At 37.6% G+C, this 10,039-nt stretch overlaps 1 protein-coding gene across 2 annotated transcripts; it reads right to left on the reverse strand.

Moving 5' to 3' along the window:
- Positions 1 to 483: 483 nt before the first annotated feature.
- Positions 484 to 6,351, reverse strand: ITM2A (integral membrane protein 2A). 2 transcript variants are annotated; one of them, XM_045847444.1, is made up of 6 exons: positions 6,083 to 6,351; positions 2,600 to 2,731; positions 2,146 to 2,343; positions 1,787 to 1,897; positions 1,397 to 1,547; positions 484 to 1,240 (listed from the first exon to the last, which is right to left on the reverse strand). In XM_045847444.1, the coding sequence occupies exons 1-6, from the start codon at positions 6,194 to 6,196 to the stop codon at positions 1,152 to 1,154; spliced, it is 795 nt and encodes a 264-aa protein (XP_045703400.1). In that variant the 5' UTR covers positions 6,197 to 6,351; the 3' UTR covers positions 484 to 1,151. The 2 variants fall into 2 exon arrangements, with proteins under 2 accessions (XP_045703400.1, XP_045703401.1); XM_045847445.1 differs by having other exon boundaries at positions 6,086 to 6,348.
- Between the last annotated feature and the right edge of the window lie 3,688 nt (positions 6,352 to 10,039).

The raw sequence follows: 10,039 nt of genomic DNA on the forward strand, positions 1-10,039 counted from the left end.
GTAAAGTTATTAAAAGTCATCAACATCATCTCCAAAGTTATTTCTTAGTAATCTATCATAGGTGTATTTCGTTATTTTTTTATGAGAAAGAAACACATATTAAGAAGTTTGAGCTATTGGTGGCGGTGAAGCTGGGGAGATCCTGGCCAGGCTGAGGACATTGGATCTTGTCCTCTAAGCACTTCGACCCTCAATAAAATGTTTTGACACCCCCGCAAAAAAGTTTGAAATTGCTATGGTCTTGAGGCTCTTAAAATAGTTGAATTTAGATACATGCTCATTATGGGGTATTTACAAAAGAGTACTTGATATAATATCAAAAGAGGAGTAAAATATATATGATTTTATAATTTTAAATGGTAAAGGTGGGAGCAAGGGAAGAGTGAAGCTCATAATTTTAGATCTATTACAGGTACACCAAAGCTAAATGAGTAATGCTAATTGTTCATACAAAGTATACTGAAAGTGAGAAACAATGGTTGATTGTGGTAAAATTTATTATAGGGTTGTAGAATTCATACAACCTAAATTCCTTACAGCATTTAGCACTTCTACAGTTTTGTGGATTTCACAATACAGATATCAGAGATAAAGAATAACTGCATTAGTGAAAATGACTTATAAAAAATGTTCACATATAAGTCATACCCATTACTGAGAGCCAAGAAGAAATGCAAAGATGTAATTTTTAAATTCAAGGAAGTTGCCACAACTTTTTTGAAACTTAACAATGATAACAGATTTGACATGCTTTACAGCAAAAGGTGAAAAACATATTTAAACAGTTAAATTTAAAACATGCTCTACCTTGTGAATGAGTGAAGATCGTACTTAACAAAGGACACAAAGGATGGAATTTATTGTCAGAATGTTAGGTGATATATTCATGCTGCTTTCAGAAAACTAAACCCTATAAATTCATAAGAAAAACATAAGAATTATTTAATTTCAGTTTCAAACAAGCAATGTCAATTACACTAAAAATTGACAAGAGCTTGCAGTGGTTAGTAGGGTTACCCCCCCTTTACTTTAGTATAAGGAATAGAGTAAATGCATGAGTAAATATCTTTTGTATCCGATACAATGTAATGTTGAAGTCATATTGTAAATCTTTGACTTCTCATTACAAAGAATTCTGTTTCTGTTGCTTCTCACTCTTGACAGATCTTGGTCTCAACAATAAATTCATTGGGGAAATGTCTAATCTTCCAGCACTTATCAATGGCACGTTTGTTGAAACCTGTGAGAAAAGGCACACCAAAAAGTAGCTGTTTAATTTTTGTGTGTTAACTACAAACACACGTAGATTTGCTCTCCATTTTTTTCCCCACAATCCACCTTCATTCTCCTTCAGTGTCCCAATAACACAGGGTGAAAGAAGGAACAAATTGCCTACCCAGCAAGAGGTCTCTTCGACGAAGGCGGAAGGATTTGCGATTGTTGCAAAGTTGGTAAATAAAGATGCCAAGGTTACTAACATCACGAATCTCCTCCACAGCAACCAGGTCTTCACGAACCACATAAGTGTGAGGCAGGTATTTGCCACTCTAAAAATAAAAAAAAGACTGAAATGGGAAATTCTTTGAAACACTATTTAAATCCTTATCAATAGCAGATATACTTTTTGAAATAAACTATTTTACAGCAGTTTTAGGTTCAGAGCATATTTTTATTTGAAAATTATTTAAATGAAATAAATGTTTTGGCTCAAATTTTTAATTTTTTAAATGAGGAAGCAAATTATTTGGAAATGCTTATATTAAAAATTGACATCCAAAATACATACCGCCAGTTTGCCAAACAGCTCCACCAGATTTTTTGGAGGCATAACAATGGAGGTATTGAGAGGCATCAGATAGCAGTTCCCCAGCAACAAGTCCAGGTAAGCAGTCATGCCCTGTTAGGGAGCAGGGCAAAGGTATAATTAATGTAGAAAGTATCAATGCTGCAGATTTTCCAAATACCATTAGAATAGGCAGCTACATCTGTTCAAAATTAACTATTGTATTTTTAGTAACAAAAGAACAAACAATGCTTTGTTGTAAAAGAAGATGAAGATGTGCAGTTATGAACAGATTTAATATTTATCAATGAATTAAGAAAAAATAGAAAACTCACAAATACCTATAGGAATGAGAAACTCACCTTTTCAAAGTCATGAATAATTGCTGCAGGGTCACTATCAGAGAAACTGGGGACAGGTACATCAATGATGGCGATGTTGTCATCCTCTCTAATGTCAGCCTCCTCAGTCACAGGCAGGAAGTAGGGCTCTCCCCCTTGAAGGGAATTTGCTGGGTCCTCAGAATCAAAAAAGCACATTTCTCCACGATAGATGGTACTCTAAAAGACAAAAAGGAAGAATTAAAACCTTCTAATATTCACCACCAAGACATCTGCATCATTTCTTATGTCAATATGAATTTATTGTACTATTGGACAAGGTGAAGACTGTTGATTACACTTTAATAAACTGAAGGTAGTTTGAAATCTTTCCCTAAATCTTCATTTCTCTGGTAAGGAACACAGAATTATTTAAGTTGCTGCTAAATGTATAGCAATTAGCAATCCAAATTATAAGAATTGTAATTATTATTACCTTCGGCATGAAATACTTGTAAATGCAGGCTCCACCAACAATAAGTCCTGCCAAGATGAATGAAAGGCCTAAGAGAGTAAGCATGCATCTCCCAGAGGAGCCATCTTTTTCCTGGGTAGCAACTCGGAGCTCCTATTTATTAAAAAGTGAAAGACAAACAAAAACCAGGTTACGCTTTTAGATACATAGTTGCTATTTTGTATAATTTACCTCTCCTGGAACCCTAGATACTTTTAAAAGATGTTATCTTAGCCTAAAATCATTTCAAGACAATTCCTGATGTTTAATACATATGAATCTCTCATTATATTTATTTTCTTCCTGGCATTTCCAAACCCAAACATAAATATTAACTTATTTCAAAATACACACTTCTAGAATCAGCTGAAATAACTATTCACTTGTGCAATGTTATCCTCTTTAAATAAATGGAAGTCATTACTTTTGGGAATTGTACAATGATGTAATCACTAACTTTCTGGCATACAATTATGCTTCTTTATTAATTGTTGTAAATCAACTTGTTTGCCAACTTAAATGTAAGTTAATATCCTTTGATCTATTAACTGGTTTTCAGGAATCTGCTTTTTTTTAAATCAAGTTTTTATAGGAAGAGTTCTATAAGGCAGGTATATGCCATTTGCCCCCTTTTTAAATTTTAAAATATTGAAGGCAAGAAACAGTTCATAATGTTCCTAATTTTAATGAGAAAGTATGCTTCCTAATGTCACTCAATGTTTTATAGCTCTGTATTGCATGAATGAAACAATGTTTTCCATGTTGTGGAAAAATACTCTATTTTAAAATATAGCATTTGGTATAGTGACATACAAAAGTTGTCTGTAATAGTGACTGTAAAATTCTGTTAAATTCATTATTTGTTTAAGAATTGGAACCAAAGCAAAGAAGTAACTGATAAACTCTATACTTTTCCCCAGGCAGTGGACTAAAAAGTCCTCCAATCCCATTCTTAAATGTCACAATATACCCTAAGCAGTGTTATTACTCAAGGGTAGAATAAATGAAGTCAGCAAATCTAGTCTCTGGCAATCAGAGGCTAAATCATGCAGACTGGTATGTAAACAGGATTGTTTTAGTTTTTAGGGCTGTTAGCTCTATTCCATGACAACTACTATAATATTTATGGGGCCTAATTAATCTTCCATTAACGGTGAAAATAAATGTATGGATTCTAAGGAGAGGCGATTATTTGTTAACTGGTTTGTCCAAAAATGGTTTCTCTTTAAAATTCAAAGAAATTTGGTATCCACATTTTCTTAGCTAAATTTGTTTAAAGTCAAACCCTCCATTAACACTCTATAAACTTTGAAAGCCTTTCCTTGTCTCAATAGTTTTCAGAAATTTTAAATTACTTTAATTTAAAAAAATCTAACCTAAGATTAACATTATAATGACAGAACTATATATTATGATTGCAAATCATTGTAATCTAGAGCTAGAGGCTTAGAAATTATATTTTAGATGATTAAATTGAGATCTAGAAAGATGAAGTGACTTACCTATAAGAAACAAAATGACTTAATTTGCAAATCTCAGAGAAAATAATTCCCTTTTTTCTCATCACTGAGATATGAAAAGAGCAATTTGCGCTGCAATTTTATTTCTCCTTAAGCAAAGTCTAAGTATTAGAGCCTCAAATTCATATAATTTTCCCCCATACTAGAAATAAAGATTCTTTTTCATTTAAATTTGTAGGGCTTCAAGGTGGTGTGGACTGTCACCCTAATTTCTCTCATCTTAAAGTCATTGTACATAACTGTTGACCTACTATTCTGTTGTGCTCAGTGCCTGATAAGCTGATCACAATATAATTTGTCAAATATTAAATCAGTGTCTTATAGTGAGAGCTTCTCAAATACCCAACAAAAAAATATAATCATAGTGCAAATGTTCATTTTTGTTTATTCTTCATCATACCATAGGCTAGGCAGAAATATTACTTCCATATTAACTGAATCCAACTACAAGTCATGAAGTTTTTGGTGGTGAGGGAAAAAAGAGATTATTGTGTGGCTATATTTAACTACTGAAGTGCAATTACACCTCCCAAAAATCTGGCCATGTTTCACTTACAAAGTAAGTAAGACAATTACATATTTGACCTGCCATTTAATCAAAACCTCAACAATGCAAAGGGGATACAACTTTTGAGTTCTGAAATGTATAATTCTCAAAAGGTAGTTTGATTGTTCGGTTAAATATTGAAAGTTTCTATGATAAAAATTCTTCATAAGCACACTAGCATTTCAAATTGTATGCATAATCAGTTTTAATACATGGGTTCTGGATTCAGTCAATACACTTTTCAAATCTCTACTGTGAACACAAAAATTAAAACTTTATGGCAAGAACAAGACAAGTTAGGGCAGATCTACAAACTCCAACACTGCAGATTTTACAGAATGAGAATAAAATACAATTATGTCTTTTAACATTGAGATTTTACTGAGGAAAATGAGGAATAGTTTACAAAGACTGAAAACATATTAGATTTTTAAAGGAACTAGAAATTCAACTAAATAAATAATGGCTAACATTGGAAGGGGGGGGGGAATTCCCTCAGTTCCTGGCAATGGCAGAAGCTTAAATTACAAAGTTGGATGTGGGACAGATCTCTCTATGGAGGAGGAGGGCTAGAGGGGATTTTGCTCGAAAAGGAAGCACTGAAAGAAGAAAAATATATATATATATATTAAAAAACTAAATTTCTTTTTTACATAAGAGTGTTTTCTTGAGGAAATTCCACTTCGAAAACGTACAATAATTTTGCAAATAGGAGGATACTGTGAACATCCCAAATTCTAAGAGCAACCTCAATTTTGACAGCTCCTTCACAGAATGTTTAACACCAGGGAGAAACTGAAAATATACACAGGCGGTCACAAACACATACTACCCTAACCCATATCGCTTTCAGTCATAGCGGCCTTTTGCCTACCCCATCGTACCCCTACAAACACTCACGAATCCTAGAAAGACAGATACACAGAAGTTCATACATGTCAAAAGGAAAGAAAGAAGAATTAAATCTCTTGCCCTTGATCACCCTGAGTGTCAGCTCCGCCCCTATGGAGGCTTGTGTGGGCCCCTGGAGCTGGGGACTGGGCAGTGTACATCTCATTGATCCCCAGCCGCTGCGTACAAGTTCCGTAGGGACTTTGGGTCCCAGAGATTCTCGTTAAACTCGTTCCAACATAGCCCTTAGATGTACAGCGTGGGCTAGAACCGACGGAACGTGGCACGACGTGCCGGGATGCTAAGGGGCGTGGGGCATGGCAAGCGGAAGGTGGAGCGACTAGACAGATCAAACTGAGGGAAAGCACAGAGGGGGCGGCTGAGGAACACAGGAGCAACTTTCATTTTGTCCTCTATCACTTTTCCACTCTCTTCCCCCCGCCCCCAAACCACCCCTTTCCCATCTCCCCCACCCTAGCAGGCAGTCAGGATTGGAGTGGGGACCGCTACCTTGCCGGTCAGGATCTGAGCTCTGACTGTGCGGCTTACAAGGGCCTCCACGTCTTGCCGTGCCTCCTCTTTTTGCACCGCCGTGGGTGTGTTGAAGGCGATTTTCACCATGGTGAATCTTCGGGCTGCGCGGTAAGGCGCGGCTCGAATCAGCGTCCTGGGCTGCAGGTTGGAAGTGGAGAAGATCGCGCTAGACCTAGCAGCACCTACTTTCTCCCTTCTCTGCCTTCTGCTGCTGCAAGCACAAGTCTGGGGATACTTATGACGCACTCCCAAGCTGGGTGGGAGACCGTGGGCGGTCCCAGGGAGGGGCTGAGGGAGGAGCGGGAGGGGGTCCAAGTGCTGGGATGGGAGTGGGGGTTGTCAGTGAGGCAAGAGGAGAGCCCTTGGCCCGCTGGGGCTGAGCATGCCTCACCTGCACTCCAGGCATGCTCACACCCACCGTCTGCACCTTCAGATAAGAACAAGACAGGAAGGAACCCTGCTTGTCGTGTCTTTCTGCCTCTGTGCAGGTTACAATAGCCCCTAACCCTTGATTCTGTTTTCTCAAACTTGGGCCCGGCCCCCCGCGGGGCCGGGAACTCTAACTTGGCGGAAACCCAAGCTTCCTCAGCTCTGCACCCACCCAGGTCCGAAAAGCACAGTTCTATGACTGTTCTGTTTCTTTATAATAATAACTTCCCTTTAAAGAACACACAGAAGCCCGTTTATAGTTACTTGGTTCCTTCTCTTAATTTTTTTTCTTTCTTGGTGTTTGTTTTGTAATTTTACTTTCCCAAACTAGAACTATGATAAATCATAAATATAGGACTCATGCCTCTTCCACTTCCCATTTGCAGACAAGACATGATGAGACACAGAGGACGATGGAAAACTCACATTAAGTCCCTGAAATAATCCAGATCTTTTCACTCGCCCTGGTCAGGGAAACCAAAGTAAGAATTCAGCCCAGAGCTTGTTTCTCTTCAGCCACCAGCTGTGAAATCTGTAGGAAAGAGAGCAGGAGTATGAATGTACCTATGTGTTTAGGGAGGTGGAAGTGTGCAAGAAGGATACAGAATTTAGCTAGATGCTAGCCCAGCTCTGATGGGAAACAAACAATAATCTCAAAGAGCTGAATTATAAATCATTATTAGAACATTTACACGTGCAGCCAGTGTAATCATGCTATTTCTTCTCAATGCATTCTTACTGGTTGGTGACACTCATAACAAGCCCAGAGAGCGAAGTGCATGCTTTGGAGGTTGATGACTGGGGCCGGTAGTGGTAAAGAGTTTATAAATAGTCCTGCTGCCAAAGACAGGAGAGTGGTCTATTGTGCAAAAGCAGTAATACTCAGCAAAAAAGGAAAGAAAAAAAAGGGTCTACCTTGTGCTAGAGAATCCCACATCTACTTATATACTTATTAAAGGGACTTGAATATCAGAGTCATACCCATCTGTCCAAAAAATGCCAGGTTAGAGGTTTTCCCACTGAGGCTACACTGAAGTCTATGACCTGTCTCCACTGTGGGAGCTTTGTGAAGACAGTCTTCATTTTCTCGGATAGGCCACAGATGAGAAGGTAGATGGAGGGCAACAGTGGGGAGCTTGTGCTTTACATATGGCCAGAGATTTGAGTTTGCTTAAAAATATTGGTATCTTATGTTCTTTCACTTATTCCAATATGCCCATTATATTTAACATTTATCAGGCAACCTTTAGTGTAAGCTGGGGAAATCTCAACATCCTAGGATGTTTCTCATTACAGATACCTTCTGTTTTTAATCACGTTTGTGACGTATCACTTTAGAGTCTGTATTAGTCTGGCCCTGTTATCCACATCACACAGATGGCTGAACAAACTGTTTCTCTTACACATTTACCTATCAAATGCAAGGTGCCAGTTGGGGTATAATGTCATATTTTAGTGTATCTTCCCTTAAAGGTGGTCAGGCAGAAGGGCAGGGATTATATCCATTTTTAAGATAGACCTAAAACTCTGGTAACAATCAAGGACTATAAGATTAATTGCCATGTTTGTGACATTGAGCAAGTCACCTCATCTCCTTGAACTTTAGTTTCTTCCTCAGTAGAATGGTCCAATATTTTTTAAAATCCTTACTTCAGGATGTGTTTCATTGATGAGATAGAGAGAGAGAGGGGGGAGAGAGAGAGAGAGAGAGAGAGAGAGAGAGAGAGAGAGAGAGAGAGAGAGAGGGATATTGCCGCAACCTGGGATTGAACCTGCAACTCAGGTATGTTCCCTGACTGGGAATTGAACCCACCACTTTTTGGTGAACAGGATGATGCTGCAACCAACTGAACCACTTGGCCATGGCTAATGGTGAAAGTTTCATCCTGTTTCTGTGAGGATCATTTAGGGTAATGGAGGAGGATATATCTTTTCAGTTATGAAGGTATAGGAGAGTGAAATGGTTGGTACACTAGGATTCTTATTTTAGTCTGTAACATACCCATGTTTCAAGGTTATAAGAACAGTCTATTTTTTAAATTCTTCAATTATTCTTTAGCTTCTAGAGCAGCTTAAGACCAAATATCTGAAGTCATACTTCTTGAGAATAGTTACACCAATTGGCATCTAACTTCTCTGTTGGATTTTGAAAGATTTGGCCATTGCCTGTTTGCTTATGCCATGTCATCTTTTAGGAATATCACCAATACCTCTCTGTCTTTGCTCCCATTGGACATGCATGATGTAGGACATAAGTTAGCAGTTATGGCTGGTACCCTCTCAATATAAATAAGTAATACTGTATTAGAATCATAAAGTAGCAACAGCACTCATTGTTAATGTCCATTTCAGGAAGGGCAAATAGTTCCCAATTTTTTTTATTTAAAAATATAATCTGCTACTTGCTTATTGGGCTGAAACCAGTAGGGGACATATTTCCATTTACTAAAACATGATTTTTATGGGCTAAACTCTTCCTTGTACTCTCTCTTTCCCGGCAACAGATTCTTGTTTCTTAGAATCAATGTCTCTCACTTTCTTGTATTTGGAAACTGTGGGGATCGGGTTGCCATGCTAATTTCAGCTCACAGGGTTGATCATGTCTGAATGCTCACCATTCAAGTTTACAAATGACTACTTCCCTATTCTCACATGCCAGATGAAAATTAAGTTATCACAACTTGGGATAAATGGAACATGGCATACACTTGAATGCCAAGCAATGATGTAAACTCTCTTTGGTGATCTGATATTACCAAAATTTTAATCACACAAAAATAAGGTTATTAGTGGCATCTGTGATACCAGTCATCCATTAAATCATTTATTTATTCATAAAATACTTACTGAGGATCTACGGCTTGCCTTGTGCTGTGATTAGCCATGGGAATATGGTGGTGAGCAAAGCAGACACAACTTTGCCCTTACATAGTATATCACCACTGTAGTTTTTGTAGAGGGAACACTGGTCTTGTGTTGTAGAGTGGGATATAACAATTTTACAATACAGCAGAGTAGTTCCACCCACAGCCAATGATACTAAGAATGCTTAAATTCCCAGCTACCTACAATGGCTTCAGATCCAGCATTCTACTTAAAAAGGATAGTATGACAGCAAGCTGGATTGGTAAACCAGTTAGGAGGCACTCCCATATTCCACTTGAAAGGTGATAGAATACATTGATGATTTCAATATAAAATTAAAAGACATATTCCAGAGAGAGTTTGGAGCCACACTTTATAAGATCTCGTGCAGCAATAACTCATATGGAGAAGCAAAATTAGAAACAAAATCTGTTTTGAATAACTGGGAAGATTGAGAAAATGATGATGCCCTTGATAACAATATTAAACCTTTGTTGAACACGTAATAAGCTAGATTTCTGTGCTAACCTGAATAACTTGATTATGTCATTTAATCTTTACTACCACCATGTGAAGTATGATTATATCCCTCATTTTACTGATGAAGAAACTTAATTTTCCACTGGTTAGATGATT

The sequence above is a fragment of the Phyllostomus hastatus genome, unplaced genomic scaffold (assembly GCF_019186645.2).
Source record: "Phyllostomus hastatus isolate PE091 unplaced genomic scaffold, TTU_PhHast_1.1 phas_contig_551, whole genome shotgun sequence".
Taxonomy (NCBI): domain Eukaryota; kingdom Metazoa; phylum Chordata; class Mammalia; order Chiroptera; family Phyllostomidae; genus Phyllostomus; species Phyllostomus hastatus.